Genomic DNA, 18,125 nt, shown 5'->3' with positions numbered 1-18,125 from the left:
TATTTTAATTCACAAGTGTGTGTGCATGTGTGTGTGCATGTTGACAGTGGGAAGAATGGATAGTAAAATATACAACACATTCACCAGTTAAAATGCCAGAAGATTTATTCTGATTACAGGCTAAAATATCAGAAGATTTATTCAATTACATAGACATAATTTGCAAAGTATGTATCCTTCCTAGATTTATGATGCACATGTGGAATAATGCTTAAACAAGACCAATGCAAATAACATCTTAAATATTTTCCTGCTTCGTGAAAACGTCGGGTGCAACAATTAAGGACAAGTCACAGAGACACACTCCTGTTAACAAAAGTGATGTGTGGGCATGATTCCACTGCTTTAGCCCCCTTTCCTAAGTTTGCTGCATAACCTTTCCTGACTGCTTTTGTTGCTTCAGGAAAATGATGCCAGTCGGTCTCTAGATAACAGCTTTAAAGGCTACAGCGATGTGAATCCACATGGTGCGAACAGCAATGGCTGCAGCAGGATGGAAAAATCCTCCGGATACCTGAGACCCTCGCTTTGCATCTGCCTCCATCTGGGGTTTGCAGAAGAACCTTGCCCACTCCTCCTCATGACTAACGAGTGTATATAGTAAACTCTTTGAAATGTGAGTATTATGGGAAGGATCGCAGTTGCTTTAAATTATAGAAGTTGGCAAGTGCCTGGGAGAAGGAGTGGGAGGCTGCTTAAACTGAGAAAGACGGTCGCAGAACTTCTTCCGACAGCATGAGCTCCGAGCTTCACACATCCTCTACTTTTCACCAACATACTTCTCTGCATCGTTGCGGAGCAGCTTCAGTAGTAAACACGTTTCTGCTCTGAGTACTTTTTAATGCTTTCTAAATTCATGGGAGAACCAAGGCAAAGAAGTCTCATGTTTGGGGGAGAAGTCTGAACCCAGCAATGCCCAGGAAAGGTAAGCTATGGTTTTTACTACACTCTTTCTCTTAGACTTTATAAAAATATTTGCAGGAAGAACCACAGACAGTTACTTGTAAGGAGGTGGGGGGACCGTGTGGACAGAGTGTCAACAAATGATAAATCAGAGGTTGGAAAGTCTCAGGAGCGGTGTCTCCTACTTTCTATTCCGCTTGGTGTGGCAAGCAGCTTTGTATAGAATGCTGTGTCTCTTAGGAAAGGTGGGGGAGGGCTTCCCTGAAACCCCCAGACTTTGAGCACAGTGTCCAGTGGGCAGCAGGCTAATGTACAGTCAAGATCTCTGTGTCTGTACACAACTCACCTCCCAGAGCAGAGAGCCTTAGAACTCAGGAAGCCTTCTCGTAGATTGTAGTAACACTGCAAAATGTCTCTCAGTCCTGGTTACTGTGACTTACTGTTTTATGGAATACATTTTCTACAGTTAAAGAAATCATGTGGCTGTTTCTTGTAAGAACCTGGGAATATATTACTAATATTAACTTTATCTCCCTGGCGTGGAAAAAATAAACAAAACAGTTGAACATGACAGGACAATTTTTAGCTGAAGTCAACGTCGGCTGAGGGTGCTGTCATCTGCGTAGGGTGACTGACTTGTCAACTGCTGCCTTCAGAAAGCTCTTGTTGGGTTTGTTTGTTTGTTTTTCCATGTTTTGATTTGCTGAGAAGCATCCTGGGGTGGAGGGTTATGAATATTTCGTGCATCCTTCTATTTCCCGGAGAAACACTCTGTTGTCAGTGAGTTCCTGTTTTTTCCAAGGCAGAATTCCAGGTGCAGCCCTCTCCCCCACCCCCCTAGCCTCACCCCAGATATCCACTGAGATCAGAAGATGGATCCAGTGGGCTAAAATCTTTAGCAGAGCCCTGCATTCATTGTTCCATGTGCTCAGATATGTATGTGCTTTCAGGCAGAGGTTAAAGCACTGTGGGTTTGATTGAGCTGAGGTGGTTGGAACATGGAGGTATCCTCAGTCTGCGAGAAATATTAGCAACCAAGGTAGTTAGGACTGGGAGGGAATGGGAGCGATTGCCGAAGTCACTAAGCTAAGAAAGCCTCTACCTTCTTGTTATTTTTTTCCTTCCCTGTCAAAGTCTAGTTACATAACGAGGATTGCTCTGACTTCCCTTGCCTTGGGGTCTTGTTGATTAAGGTCAGAGTAAAGTCATTACTGTATAAAAGCAAGGAGGTGACTCTATTAGCTCCTGGCAAGGTGGTCGAGGAACACCATTTGTTAGCTACCTCCCTTTACCCATTACTGCAAATGGGGTAAGTAGCTCACGGCTGCCAATCCATAGACTTCTCTATTCTGTATCTTTCCTGCTTTCTTTTTCTTCCTCTACGCTACCTATGTCAGCCTACAGACCACTACCAGGGAGCAGAAGGCAGGCAAATCTCTCACCTCCGCCTCCTTCCCAGTCCTTTGGGCCCACCCCTGGACAGTAGAGGAAGCCCCCACCCTATCTGGAGGGGGTCCCCAGTACCCCACCCATGACCTCATCTCAGGCAGCTAGAGAGCTGGATAGCCAATGCTTACATGGCGCCTGAGTGGGCCCTGGGGATGGGTGCGGCCTAAAAATGCGCCGTATGGCATGACGTGCTCTCCCATCATGGGCTCCCACAGAGGCTGGCGGCATCTCTGGAAGCCAAACTTGCCAGGTCCCACCCCAGAGTCCTAGAAGCACACACACACCACACTCTCCTGTACCCTCCCCCCCCCCCACACACACACATACACTGTGAAGATGAAAACAGAAGCAATAAGGGTTGCTAACAAAAATCCCCAAGCCAGCTGACTTATCCGAGATTCAGCCACATAGGATTTGTAATGAAATATGGACATGGCCCTGAAAGCAACCTGTCAGGGCTGTCTCCAAAAGGGTCTTCATGAGACAGACCCGAGGTGAACTAATTGTGAGCTTGCTACAGTAGCTGGGAGATAGAAGCAGCCTCTTCCAGGAATGATGAGAGGAGAATGTTGACTACTCAGCTGCCAGTAGGGCAGTGGCTACCTGTCTGACCTGCTTTTGTGTGAACCAGGCTTAGCCAAGTTTGTGAGATATAGAATCTGCCTGAAGTCCAGACTTGACAAGCCAGGCTTAAGGGTCAAAAGTCCAAGGGCTAGAGAAGGAACTCCATCTTGTTCAACAAGTCTTCCTTGAGGGTCTACCGTGTGCCCGGCACTTCAGTAATGTGCTTTATAAGGAATGGTAGCAATAACAGCAATGATGGCAACGTAAGAACACCAAGTAATGCCGGTACCACAGCCTGCTTCAGTCTGAGACGTTCCAAGACAGCAACCATTGAACTAGCCTTCGAGGCTGAGCCATGAGAAAAGCCAAATGAGGGCACCCTGGCATACAGGTGTAAAAAACACCTCAGCTCTCCGACGGGAAGATATTTGGGTGGTAAATCTGTTTCCTTCCCAAAGTGAGTTCCAAGGCAACTGGCTTCGTGGCTATTAGTCAGAGGAGAGTTCTATGTATGGCTTGGTCAGGCAACTTTGGGAATGTGGAAAGCTACACCACAGTGACGCAAGGCATTTGGTTCCAACTTTGTAGATGTCTGGCATCAAATCCCAGCCTTTGCCCTGATGTATGAGTGTGGACCCATTCAAATGTCAGGGTTTTCGTCCCTTAGATGAGAATAGCAAGTATATCCATCTTCTGAGGGTGTTCTGAGGATTGTCTTAGAGAGTCTGTGTGAGGGCCTTTCTCAGAGTGCCTGCTGTGACAGCTTGATAATGTCAGCAGTCATCAGCAATTCAGAGCTGGTTTGACTGCAAGACCTCTTCCCATTTTAGCTGGTGAATGTGTCCTCTGGCTCTCCATGAGTGGGATCATTGGAACCTAATGTTTTCCAAAGTCATTACACCAAGAAGCTTTTGGGGGGGTCTTTTTTGAGGAGAAAAAAAATGCATGTTGAGAAACAAGTGAGCTGTGAACAAATATCCTAAAGTTGTATAAGGTTTCCCAAGGCTTAATAGAAATATACCAGTTCTCGCTGGCTACTTCACAAACTACCCTATCTCTGGAAGCCCAGATGAGATTCTCATGTCCAAGAAAACGGAGTTATAAAATCCATCTTCAACTTTTAAATGGAAAGGGGGCAGAAAACTAAAAAAAAATAGTTGTCAGTGGGTAAACACTGGAAAAGACAGTTTCCACCTACTGGCCAAGGACCCAAGTGAGCAGAGGGTCCATGCTAAGTCAGCAGGAACTATCTCCCTTCCAGAGACTTCTAAAGAGAGGGAATAAAATGTGTACTAAGATCTGAAATACAAATTTCAATCATTGTAATATGGAATGTAAGAGAGACTCCAAGAAGAAGAAGAAGAAAACCAGATAATCAGAATAGCCAGCCACATTCCTTAATGATGGACATGTACAAAGAATCCCAGTCCATCATTCACAATATGGCTAGCCCATTCCTAATGTCTGCCCCTCAGGTGAAAGCAGATGACTCATCCCACAAATGAGAAAACTGAGCCAGAGGAACTCAGAAAACTCCCTAATCTTTCAGAGCCTACGTGCCAAAGGGGGGTGTCTCAAACTGAAGTACATCTGATGCCTTGGCCCTAGCCAGGAAAGATTCCTCAAATTAGGGAACATGTAATATGATCCTTAAAGGACGAGGACTGGTGGGTGGGGAATTCCAGGCAGAGAGGACAGGCCTAAGGAGTAGAGGGGAGAATTGAGGAGTGGCCAAAGGGCAGCCCTGACAATAAAATATAGCCACAGAGAACTGAAGAAGGTCAGACACTGCTGCAACTCCTAAAAGCCTTGATGTCCTTCATGGAATAACCATTGAATGTCTGTAAACAAGGCAGCAAAATGATGAGAACAGACAGAAAGCCATGCTAGAAGGCTAGGTGTGTCCAGGAGAGACACGAGGCGCTGGAGCTCCAGCAGAAGTTATGGGGAGAAAGGGTACAGAGTCTTTGAGATAGCAGCCCTCAGGCCTCACCAGATCCACATTCCACATTTGAGAGGCCTCCTTCTCAAAGCCAGTGAGACGGGAGGGGCTGGCTGAGCCAGAAGAGCCCTCCCAGTCCACACTTAGGAAGATAGCATTCTAAGCACTTTAATGGAAATCATTGACTATATTGTTCCCAGTTCCATCACTGGGTTCCAGACTTTTAGCTCATATCAAGCAGGAACATTTCCAAAACAACCTTTGGATCTACAAAAGTTTTATGAGTTTACATAATCATGGTATTGGCATGCAATGGCGATGGTGGTGGGGTATTTTAATATATCCCTTCCGGAGGGACTTAAGTCCCTCTTCCTGGCTGTCTGCCTTTTGTAAAAATAAATTCCCCTGTGTCTGAGAACTCTGACTGCAGCTTGGATCACATTCTCGGAGTTTTTTGAACGGTATCCCTCCTGGGGGTGCTTTCGGAGCCTATGCAACACCCCAGGTGATGGCATTCAGAGATCAGGAATTAATTCCCCTTGATTCCCCAATGCCTTACAAATAGAGCAGGCCTGGACCTTAAATTTACCTCAAGCAGAGGGAGGGCTGCAAGAAATGTCACATTCCCATCCTCTCTTTAATTCACCTGAAGTCCGATTCTAAGAATCCACGCCAGCAGGATTTGGGCTTTAGAAATTATTGGTGCTGCCAGCACTTCGATCAGACAAAGATGTCAGGAAAACCTTGTTCACACCCGTTACACCAGGCCTTGTCCACTCCATGACCCTTCAGGGCTTTGGATTATACTTCCAACCCCTGGCTACGCACTGGGGATGGCTGAAAAGATGGCTGAGCCCCACGTCTGAGCAGCCCTGGTCTCTGAGATATGACAAGCCCTGCTGGATAGACACATTGATTTCTCCTTGATTCTTCAGCCCAAGTCTGCCAGGTCTGGAAAAACCTCTCATCAAACGCCCTTCATCTTCCCCTCCCTCACGTACACATTGAAGCTAGGGACCTCTTTTAAATGATTTTGTTGTTGTTGTTGTCAATTTTTTTTTGTTTTGAGGTTGTGATTTAATTACATTTTCCCTTTTTTGCCCCTCCAAGCCCTCCCATATGCTGCTCCTCGCTTCCCTTCTAATTCATGGCCTCTTTTTTTCATTAACTGTTATTGTATGCATATACAGATTTGTATGTACAGATATATCCCTAAAGACAACCTGTTGTGTCTGTATGGTGTTACTTGGACATATGTTTTCAAGGCTGACCATTTGACACCAAACAACTAATTGGTGTGCCCTTCCCTGGAAAGGACAGCCTCTCCTACATCCAATTTCACTGTTATCTACACTTCTCTGTGTGGGTTTGGGGCCTTGTGACCTTTTTTCCCTTTGGTTTAGAATGTTGTTGGATATTGTCCTTGTTAAACTGAAACTTTCTTTTTTTAAAAAAGGCAAAGTTTTCTATTTACTTGCAACAAGGAGGCACAAAGGATCTGGTAACACCCTTGAAACACTGAGGTGGAGATGGAGAGCCCACAAACAGTAACATCTCAGAAAGTGACCCTGTTGTTTTCCTGCTGGCAATTAAATAATCACCCAGGAAATGTGCTCTGCTCTAGTTAACAAAACAAATCCTTCGAAGTTACAAGCTTCTGCCAAATCAAGTATTTACTATGTTCACATCAATAGTGTCCTTTAGTCAAGTGCCTGCCACATTGCCATCACTGCGTACAAACCATGGCCACATCACCCTTGTTTTTAGACAAGAGAAGGTGAGAAATTTGCATAAGTTAGTATATGTGTGCACGTATGTGTGTGTGCATGTTTGCATGCATATGCATGCTTGTGTGCATGTGTATATAGATGCCAGAAGGCAATGTGGATATTGTTCCTCAAGAAACATCCACCATTTATTTACTTTTTTATTTATTTTGAGGAAGGGTTTCTCTGTGGTCCTAGACTGGCTGGCCATTAAGCCCCAATGACCACCCCAGCCTCTTCAGCTTTGGGATCATAAGAGCATGCCACCAAGCTCACTTAGCACCACTTTCAGATTTTAAATCATGGGTACGTACTAGAAATTGAACGCAGATCCCTGTGTTTGCATGGCAGGCATGTTACTAACTCAGCCATTTCTCTCCAGCCCACGGAACAAGTATTTGCACTGGCATTACATCTATCTCAAAAAGTATCTACACATTTTCTACCCTGCCGCACAGAATCCCAGAAGGAATTCCTCACTTTTTGTTTAGCAGTAGAGAACTCTGTTCTTGGCTAATCCTTCAGTAACTGCCTTCACTTAAAATAAAATGTTTTATTATTTTGTTTTATGTGTGTAGATGTTTTGCCTGGATGTATGTCTGTGCACCAAGTGCATGCCTGGAGCCTCAAGAGCCAAAAGAGGGCACCGGGTCCCGTGGTATTGAACTTTCAAACCATTGTAAGCTGCTATGTAGGTGCATAGGATTCAAACCCTGGTCCTCCGGAAGAGCAATCAGCATTCTTAACCACTGAGCCATCTCCCCAGCCCCTAAAATGCATCTTCAATTCTTCTATCACTATAGAGTTTATACCTTATGTAGTAAGACACACCTGCAACGACTTATTACCCAGTCTCATGTTTCACCTGTGGCAGATGGACGAGCCAGTCCCATTGCAGAGACAGCAACAAGGTAAAGGATGTTAGCCAGTGTAGAGTTAGTAAGGAGATTGACTTCCCATCCATTCTTCTGCCTTCTGCCTCTAACTCAGGAGAGGAAAGTGACTTCTAACTAATGAACAACTCACCACAGAGCAGCATCAAACTGATGCAGATTTTGATCCCCACCCTCCCCACATTCTACCAATAACGTAAAGCCAGAGCTGCTCCTGTCACCCTGAAACACATTGCTACCAGATGGTCTCAGACAAAACTCAAGAGCAGTCATTAAAACACTATTTACTTGCTAATAGCCGACATCCTCCAAACAGCTTAGCCTCTTAAATTAGGGTGCTTTTTTTTAGAGTGTTGCGGGTTTTTTTTTCCTACATTAATTTATTTATACAAGACTTTATGAAGTAATTTCTATTTCATTCCATTCTGAGCTCTCATTTGCCATTAACCTGGCTTGGCATTAACTTGTTTACCAAGGCATTATATCAGCTTCCAGGATTACTGCTGTTTCTTTGTTCCCTCTAAAATAAAGAGCATGTGTCTGGGTGTGGATTTGGGGAATGCTATGCTTTCAGTGTAGGTATTGAAAAGTGGAAGTGAAAAATTGGAAGGCAGAGCTTAATGGGGGGAATGAGGTCAGTCATGTGGACTCCCTGTCTTAAGTGGATTGATGCCCCCTGCACAGGATTTTCTTGTGGAGAGTTCTATTGCATGTGTGTGCTCATGTTGCTTTCTCAAATAAAATAACACAGCATCAAGGACCTTAATAGATAAGGGCTCCTTGAACTGAGACTCCCAGCCTCCAGAAGTTAGTGTTTGTTGCTTGTAAACTGTCCAATCTCCAGTATCCTGTCATAGCAGTTCAAAGGGTCTTGACGTGGGAATTTTGAACATCTATCTCTTGAGCACCCCCCCTTGCCTCCTTCATGTCTTCTACTCTCCTCCATAAATCCCACTCTTCTGAGCAGCCAGCTCTTGATTCCTAAAGCAGCCTTCTCTCTACTAACAGAGGTCTGAAGACTCTGAGTTCATTTCCATTAACGAATCCTATCAACCCATTTAAGAACTGCAACGTCCTATGATCCCAATGTAATCTGGAGATACAATGTAAAAACTCTTCGTTTTCTTGAAGAAATTTGCATTCTAGGTCCTTGAATACACAGTGCTCCTGTGGTCAAGAGTGGATGCTATCCAAATGGACTTTAAACTCCATCCAAGATACAGACTTTACTTTCAGCTTTAATACCAGCAGGAACAAAATGCTGATGCCTAATAAAACAAGCCGTTCTGTGAAAAGCCATAAACCATTAGAAAGTTCTTCATTATATCAGAATTTGGCCATTACTGAGGGCTTATGATTGTCCTTAGTCTGCCTTCTCACGCAAAGGGAAGGTCCGGCTCCTCTGCCTGTCTTCCCCACCTCCTCAAAGTTTCTATTTATGGGAAGAATGTTTCCCTGTACTTTGTGGCTTGCTGTGGATGTATGTGTGCTCTCCCTTGACAGAGAACTCCAGGCCTGAGCCCAGGTTCCAAATGACCTCCCCATCTCTTGTCTTGATGTCTACTTTCCCTGTTACTATGACACAGTGTTCTGACAAAAGCAACTTGAGGAAGGAGGGGTTTATTTTATCTTTCCGTTCAAGAGTACAGGCAGCCATGGCTGGGAAACCAAGGCAGCTAGCGCTTGCTTGCAGACACAGCTCATGTTGCAGCTGCAGTAGGTAAGGAGAGAGTCGCTAATGCTTATGCCCAGCTAGCTTCCTCCCTTTTGTGCAGTCCAGGTCCCAAGTCCAGAGAATGGGGCCCACTTCAGTGGTGTGTCTTCTGACTTCAGTTATCCTAACCAAGATCACCCCTCACAGGGATGTAGGCTTCTCCAGAGGTGATTCCAGATCCCAACACACTGATATCAGTAAACAAACCAAATCCACCTCTATGTCCTAAAGTACAGAGGCTACCTGAAGGTTTGCACTGGGGAAAATGAAGAAGTAAAGAAATCAATTTGAGACTCATATGGAAAGTCGGGTGTCTCCTGGGGCTACGCTAACTACCATCTAGGTTATTGTCTGGAACCCACAGTCCAGCAGAGCAATTAGGCTCTTTGACGAAAAGCCTCCTTCTAGTAATGCTAAATTTGCACCCATAAGCCCATAAGTGAAAAAATAAAAATCAACTAATGCATTCTGTCTCTTAAAGTGGCTCTAACAACGCTCATTTTCACCCATATTAGAATTGCTAATAATTAAGAATCTGGAATTATGATCTTTTTGTATGGAGCCACAGTATTGACTTTCCCTGCTCTGTGACAGTGTGTAAGTCTTTTAACCCATCTGAGCCACTATTCCTCCTTGACAACGGGACCAATGTATACCTATTCCCCAGCTCACTGGGTGTATTGACAAACCATGTGAGAAAAAGTGAAGACTGGAAGGTAACCACAAATGAGTTACTGGAGGAGGAGCTCCATCCTTTAGGCAAGCTGGATCATTTCCCCTCGCCCCTTGCTATGGTGGATATCTTCTCTCCAGACAAAACACCTAATTTAATGAATACAAGCAGGAGTAATACAAACATGCCAGGGACTCAGAAGAGACATTTGTGAGAGTGTAAACATGTCAAGGAAGACCATTTCAGCCAAGCTGAACATATTTCCATGATACTGGGAGGGCAAAATGACAAGCACATTCTAGGCTGGCTTGCTTTTTCATATCAGGTCTCTCTTATCCACAGCTCCGCTTTCTACAGTTTCATTGTAGATCAGCCCCATTTGGCAGCCATCCCTGGCCTGAGGAGATTATTAAATAGAGTTCCATAAATGAACAACTCTCAATTTTTAAATTGTATACCATTTGAATAATATGTAAAACCTCACAGCTTCCTGCACTCTCCTTCCTGGAACACAGATTAGTCCTTTGTCCAGAGTATCCATTCTGTATATACTGCCCATGGACTAATCATTTAATAGTGTATATTCTGCCCATGGACTAATCATTTAGTAGCCTTCCCAGTGATCAAACTGAGTGTTCTCACCTCACAGTGTACACCTTCAAGTAACCCTATTTTACTTAACACTGATTTAATTGGTCTTCATTATTGATATTATTAATGCTGTTAACCTCTTACCATACCTAAGATATAAATTAAGGCCACCAGAATGCAATGAGGCTGGCTGCGGTTGACTCTGGCTCATGGAATTCTGGCTGACTAGCTCAGTTGGTAGAGCATGGGACTCTTAATCCCAGGGTCATGGGTTCAAGCTTCACGTTGGATGCCAATTGAAGGCGCATGATCATGTTTCACTAGACCCAAGGTAAATGATAAATGGGTGTTTTATTGAGGAACAACTTACACAGATAATAATAATATGAACCACCACAGCCTTTCTCTGCCCTTCCAATCCAATCTACGACCAGAGAGAGAGAGAGAGAGAGAGAGAGAGAGAGAGAGGTGTCGAGCCCCATCTCACGATTATCTCTTTCTTGTTCCATATACGCCTGAAGCCGAGGCCAAAGGGTGTGGTCACTAACACAAATACACTGGCAAGGAAGATGCCGCTACAAAATGTTATTAAAAACACATTTTAAAAACCCGTAATATACAGAGATCTGTGTTAGGTGAGGTTTGGGACTGGGTTTTAGACTGTTATTCTCCATAAAGAGTGGGGCATATGTGTGTCCAGTTTGGGATGATTCCTGCTTGCTATTTGCATACACAATTCAACGCTCCTTCTCTGATGCTTCTGTCCATGAAAGAAAAGATAACCATTTCCCAAAAGTACACTGTCAATATGACACCAGCATATTTCTGGGCAATACACTGAGTCAGCAGTCATGGCCATACATCTTCAGGAGTAAGCAGGTGCAACACACAAATGGGAACAACCCAGACAGTGGGAAGTATATGCTCTAGCTGAAGCAGACAGCTTCAGCCACATGCTCTGACCATGGTGTCCAAGGAAAGACAATAAGGCCTAGCAGTGCCAAATCTTCGGAGATTCTATGTTTTAAATTTTAGAAATGTATTTGTTTTTACATCCCAACCACATTTTCCTTCCCACCTCACCTGTCCCCTCCCCTACCTCCCCTTTACCTGCCTCCTTCAACCCACTCCTCCTCCCTTTCTGTTCACACACACACAGGAATACTTGTGACATGTTTGACTTACAGAAAGCACTTTTCCATGGCTCAGCTGGCTGTCACATAGAACTATTTGAAAACCCTGTTTTCTTGCTGGGTAAGACGTCCCAGGCACACTTAGCACCACGGCCTGACATAGGCAGATGTCCCCAGCTGCAGCATAATGTTGCAACATACACCCATCCAACAAAAAGCACCCATAGTCTGTAAACACCATTATAACATTCACATGATGCCCCTGCCCCTGCAAGGCCCAAAGCCTTACATCAGTCAGAAGCCACAACTACATAAACGGATATACAATCTGTTGGTCAATGGAGCTGTATCCTCCCATCTTTTGTCTTGAGGCTCAGCAGGAAATATGCAAAATACATCTCCCTGCCCATTCCCAGGGAAGTAGTCTGCCTGGGATAATTGTGTCATCTGCTCTTGGTGTCTCAAAGCCCTTAGCCCCTCTGCAGCCACTCAGCCTCCCTCTTTCCTAGTTTTTAACCGGGTCCTTGTCTCACTCGGACCATCATTTCGTCTCTGCTCTCTTCCCTGAACCATGCCGTCCTGCGGTTTCTGTTTGCCCCTCTTGTCCTGCATTCTCTTGTTCCAGCTCCTTTCTCTCCAAGTCCACTGGTTTTGCGTTTCCCTCGGACACCTTCTCCACACACCCCCTCCAGTCTTCCTCTTCACTTTCGTTTGTGCTTTTTATCTCCTGCAGTCTCTATGTCCCTAGATGACTCAGGTCCCTAGCGTAGTGCCCGGATTTTAGCATAAATTCCATAAATACCAGTTGGCCCTTTCATATGTGATTTTAGGCAAAGGCGGAAGAAATATGCAAAACAATCGAAATGGAAACGCAAAATCAGAGCCGTGAAAGGGAAAAGAAATAAAATATGTGAACCGAAAGGACCAGTCTAGTTAGAATGATTGAGCGTGAAATTTGGCTTCCTGGCAGCCCAGCCATGTATTCTTTGGTGCATGCAGGATAAGGGGCCAAAGGAGAGGAAATGGATTCTCCCTCTGCCTTGACTCAGCCCTGCTTTTGGAGCACATGCTAGTCCCCATATCTCCATTTTGTTTTCAGCAATCCATTAATCTCTTGCTGAACATCCGGATCGTCCCTGTGTTAGTCTCACTCCAGCCCTGCTTAGAAGGCTGTTCTCCATGGTAAATACAAGGCTTCTGATGAGGACAATTTATGTTGATGCTGGTGCAATGCTGTTGGAAAAGGAGACCTGTGGTTCTTGATTTTTTTCAGCTTCCTGGATGCAAATTCCAGCTTCAGGGGGGTGGCTTAGGGAGGAAAGAATGAGATGAAGGAAGGAAGAAGAGAGGGAGGGAGGGAGGGAGGGAGGGACAGGTCTTCTGAACTCTTTTCCACTCTCCTCCAAAGCCACCCGATGTTTCATCCTTGCTTCTTTGCTGTCACTGCTCTGCCTCTGAGACCCATTTCAGCTTAAATATCTCATCCCAGTGGGACTTGAATGCTTTGCTGCTAGTGGCTTGGTATTTAATCCAAAAAGTCGTGAAGGTAAAGGCTGGCTCTGAAGTTCAGCTCTTGCATTTTCTAGCTGGTATCATTGGTGAATTAATTTTTCATCTGCATATTAAAAAAAAAGAAGGTGTACATTAGACTCACTATATGCATGAGGCAGGTGTCACAGAGGTGACTAGAAATTCAACCCCAGCTTGGTTTGGGTCATAAGCACATCACTCTCCCAACAATGTCCTAGCCACCTGGGATTCCACCTACTTTAAGCTACATTTACCCCTTCTCCAAAGCAATCCAGTCATGCCCCTAGCAACACTTAGTAAAATTCCTTTTGTGGCCAAAACGTATCTTGAAGCTAAGGGCAGTGGGCCAATCCAGCCTAGACTAGTTTAGGCTGCTTGTGCAGGAGGGAAAACACTATCCTCAAAATAAACTTTTATGGAGAAAAAAAAAAAAAGCTATTTACCATCTTATGCCTATGCGTAATTGGCACATGATTACATATGCGTAATGACACAAGATTAAAATCAGAAGCATCGTTGGAAAAACATGTTCAATGGCTTATATAAACCAAACCTATCAATCAAAACGGAAATCACCCATTCTCTGCCCCTAGCAACTAACTCTATCTCCTGGAGCCACACAAAGACACCCCTGGCAGTAATCAGAGGCTTTGAGTAAATATCTAGGCTTTAAGCTCTCTTGCTATTTGTCCTGTCTGTACTTTCATTTCGCCTCTGAATGAAATCCCTCAGTACTGTGCTAGGTAATTGTGTGCTTCTTCCATCCTTTAACAAGATGCCCAGGGCCTGCAAACACTCAAGACAGAGACCTCTGGTAGCAGGGTTCCTGTAAAATAGGAAGGGGCTGTGTAAATAAATCATAGCTACTGCTAAAATCCTGTCTACCCCATTGAGAACAGACTAGAAGATAAACCCTCAGCAGGCAGGGTGTTGACGGAATCACGAAGCACCAGGCTTTCTTCCCTTTGTTCCTTCTTCCTTCCCTTTGTTTCCTCTTCGTTCCTTCCTTTCCTTCTAATGCCCCAGTGTGGACACACAGTTAAGGATCATCCTAATTAAACACAACATGTGTAGGCTTCATGGTGCAATTCCAACCTCATTACACTGCCTTCACCCTTTCTTCACAACATTCCAAGCACAACTAGTGTGAGATCCTGAAAGAGGGTTCCAAAGCACCTGGCAAGAGGAGGAAGTGTGAGACCCTGCCATGTAACTGAAGGATGTGGGCATTCCAGGCCGTCTCAAACCCGGCTGCACCTTAACTATTACCAAGGGAGCCCCCAAGACCCCTGAAGTGTAGGCCATTCCCAAACCGTCAGAGCTCTGAGGGTGGAACTGAGGGTTGTATAATTCTTTAGAGATCCCCCTGTGACTTTAATGTGCAGTTTGTGAAGAATCACAATTTTATGGAAAGTGACAGCCAGTGCTGTAGAAAGCTGCTGAGTGCCCAAGGCTGTATCACACCCTTGATTTGAGAACACTGGTTATTCCGCAGCCCCTGCTGAACTCTTCTGGGATCTTTGAAGAAAGGAGAGCTGGGCTGTGGAAGGCGTGTGTGGCTACACAATGTCTACAGCAACAAATGTCTACAGCAAATACAGCCAAATTCTTCAACCAACATGGTGGACAGGAGGAAAGGAGGTTTGAGGAATTAGCCAGAGCCACAGAATTTAGCTTTGGGGTGTAACTGACTTTTAGAATATGCAAAACCTGAGAGTATCTGAGCCAGAATAAATCAAACCAAATCACATTAAGTTTACAAGTTACTTTTTAAATAGTGAGAAGCTGTTTGCCTTCATCTAAAAGATTCGACAGAGGCTCTTGAGCAAGTGGTTCACTATCTCACACCTCATCATATATTTCTTTTTAATTGCTATTTGTGAAACTGGTCAAGCTTGTCACTTCATTACCTCTCCTTTGTCCTCACAAATAGCCCACAAAATGGCAGCCCTCCATTTTACACATGAGGAAAACTTTTCAGATGAGTAAACAGGACTAAAACCGCACAAAAATTTGCTTAAAGTCAGTAAGATGCCAAACTAAGATGCAAGCCTGGGTCACTATGACCCTCTAAAGCCTACTGTCTTTGACCCTGATATTCTGTATGTAAAGCACAGCCTCAGTTCCTGCAAAGCTGTGGATTCTTCTCAGAACCTACAAAAAGATGACAGCCATGCCCCCAAAGGATATGCCAAACACCACCAGAATCTCTGAGTGAAAGGAGAAAATGTCAAGTCCAAACCATCTCAGAGAGAAGTAGAAGGGAGTTGGGTCTTTGCTCTCATTGACACAGATGCCCAGGATAGTGGCAGAGGAACAGCCAGAATAGGAATTGCCCATAACTGCCACTAATCAGGAAATGTTGCTCCCTCAGCTCTGGGCAGTCAGGTTTTGATAGGAATGCTTGTGCCAAGCACCATCCATCTCCACCATCTGCTCCTTCCTTCTCCCCGTACAAGGAGTCCTTGCTGACTTCTGCCTGCCAAAGCGTCATGTGTGCCAGCTCATTTGGCCATCTCCTCTTGAGGAAATCCAGTCTCCACGTCCTTTGATTGCTCTGAAAACTGATTAGTGCCCATTTGCAAGCCACGGCCTCCTCCTAATGCCTCCAGGTGTCTGTGATCCACAGGGCTTTCATTTCTGCTCTATTAACTTACAAGAGAATTAAACCTAATAATAATATAACATTAGCTCCAAATAGCTGCATAATATGTGTCAGTGAGCCGCTCTCTTTGGTCTGCAGAACACCGAAACTAGTACAAGTTCTCCTTTGCAATGAGAGGAGAACGAGCAAAATGCCACTTCCTCCCTGTAAGAAAGGCTGATGCAATAACCCCTTGAAGGAGTAAATGGCACTTTATATGGCCTTAATAAAAAAAAAAAAACACTTTAACACTACATTTAAAGGGGGAAACTGCTAGCAACTTCATTCCAGGACAAATTTAGGTTCCTTGAGAACAAATCTTAATAAGACTGTAACTTTGACTGTTCGGTTCAGATAGAAAAAAAAAAATACCAAAAAAAACAAAATGCCAAAATGTCCCAAAAAAGTACAGACTAGCTAAGCATTTACTTCTTTTTCAGTTCACATGTCCATGTTTTTTCAAAAAATTGTTCTAGCAGGAATCTGAAAGAAAATATACCATATTCCCATAAACACAACCATCTCTGGCAGAACACATGTCTCAAACCAAATTGGTCCAGGGAGTTTATGGCAATTTGGCCTTGGCTGCTGTTCAGAACATCCACAGTTTATTTCCACAATTGTCAGGAGAGAGGAAAAGTAGGTACCGGTTAAGCATCCTGCCTGAAGAGGGCCCCAGCTCAAACTGAATGTTATACTAGTATTATCCCCTAGGATTTGCCCCTCACGGTTGTTATTGCCTTCTTACCTAAAAAGAAGCCGAGGGAGACAGGAAGACAACTCTACAATATATGCTTGAGATGGGTATGTGAGCTGGACCTCTCTAGTTTTTCAAAATGTGTTTGAATCCATGAATGATTCAAATAAATCATTCCACATCTTGGAAGGCAACAACAACCACAAAAGAAACTATACAATGAATCTCAAAATCCTGGCTCTGGAGGCAAATGTCTCCTATGATTATAAAGCTTTCATAAGAAACATCCCAGGAGTCACAGCTGGGACAACAGGTTTCAATAGGCTTGTCCACCGCTGGTTGTGAAAGCAGTTATTGTAGAAGACTGATATATGCACCTGATCACCAGCAACACCCACTTTGCAACAAGGAAAACTGAGGCACAGCTGTCACAGGGGAAAAGGGTGGACAGGTTTGTAAAAGAATGAGAATGAGAATGCCCATGTAGATCACCAGGGACAAGGAAGGAGAGACTTGCCTGTGGTATCTTCCGTGAGGGCCAAGGAGCTCTTTTTAGTCAGAAAGGAATGTCCTGGGAGAACAATAGTAAGATGAAAGACAGAGATTAGACAAGGATTTGGACTGTGGAAGGATGAGCATGAGGCAGAGGTGATCCTGGTTTTCTTCTGAAGCCATCAAAGGCTCTGGTGTGAGGCAAAGACATGTGGGGAGCAGAACTTGGGAAGATTAAGCCACTGCACTGCAGAGGGGAGGAACTGCAGTCCGGGGCCAGATGGAGGCTTTCCCTCGTCATTCTGCAGCTCTCTGGAGGGCAGAGCTGTGTAAGGCTCTGGGTGTCCTTTCGGCTCTGCTGTTGTCTGTCCTGGGTGCAGGAAAGCCCTGCAGATGAGCCAGTGGCCTGAGCTCAGCCTCGTGTGCTTCGTGCTGAAGGGTCTAAAGCCCCTCGGCCTTTGATGTGGAAATGCCATCAGTACATGGAATGGACCCCTGAAAGTCTTCCAGGGGAGAACACACAACACACATGTGGACCTCAGCGAGCAGAGAGATGAAGGGAAAGGCAGAGTGAAGGAAAAATGATATCCTGCCTCCAACTCAGTAGTACATAAGTTTAAATTATGCGTCCCCATGCAGGAACAGTAAGGGAAGCCTCGCTGGAGCACCACTGGTGCTCCAGGGAGATTGTCTGCAGACTCTCTCACTACTCATACATGCACATGAGGCCCCAGAGGATTCAGGTTGGAACTCAGCAATCTAGATATCGGAAAGATCCTTGCCGGGCCTCGAATTTGGGAGTAAATGGTTGTTTTGCTCTGCTTAAAGGTCATACAGTTTCAAGAAAGCTATGCTAGGGAACAAGAACTAAACTGAGTTCACTCTTAGCCACGTGGCCTTGGGCAAGTACACTCATCTCTGAACAGTAATAGAAACACAAGGGTCCAGGGACACTGTGGATATGACCGCATCTTACTCAAACCAAGGAGTTGACATAGGAGTGAGCAGGGTCAGAACTCAGTGTAGACAGAACCAGGCAGGAAAAGCAAATGAATCTGGTGGGATTCCTGAGAAATCCAAGTTCACCAGCTACTTGCCTTACTCAGTACCCTCACGCATAAAGGAGCCGTGTGG

At 44.7% G+C, this 18,125-nt stretch overlaps 1 protein-coding gene across 1 annotated transcript in view; it reads left to right on the top strand.

Annotated features, from left to right (window-relative positions):
* The first annotated feature begins 482 nt into the window (after positions 1–482).
* C1qtnf7 (C1q and TNF related 7) overlaps positions 483–18,125 on the top strand; it is a 90,465-nt gene continuing 72,822 nt past the window's right edge. Inside the window, exon 1 of the mRNA XM_051200339.1 lies at positions 483–925. Within this exon, the coding sequence (XP_051056296.1) occupies positions 913–925 (13 nt within the window). The 5' untranslated portion in view covers positions 483–912. The remainder of the gene's footprint in view (positions 926–18,125) is intronic.

Source organism: Phodopus roborovskii, unplaced genomic scaffold, assembly GCF_943737965.1.
Source record: "Phodopus roborovskii unplaced genomic scaffold, PHOROB, whole genome shotgun sequence".
Lineage (NCBI taxonomy): Eukaryota > Metazoa > Chordata > Mammalia > Rodentia > Cricetidae > Phodopus > Phodopus roborovskii.
Note: the sequence above shows the minus strand (reverse complement) of the source record. Positions and strands in the feature narration are given on the sequence as shown.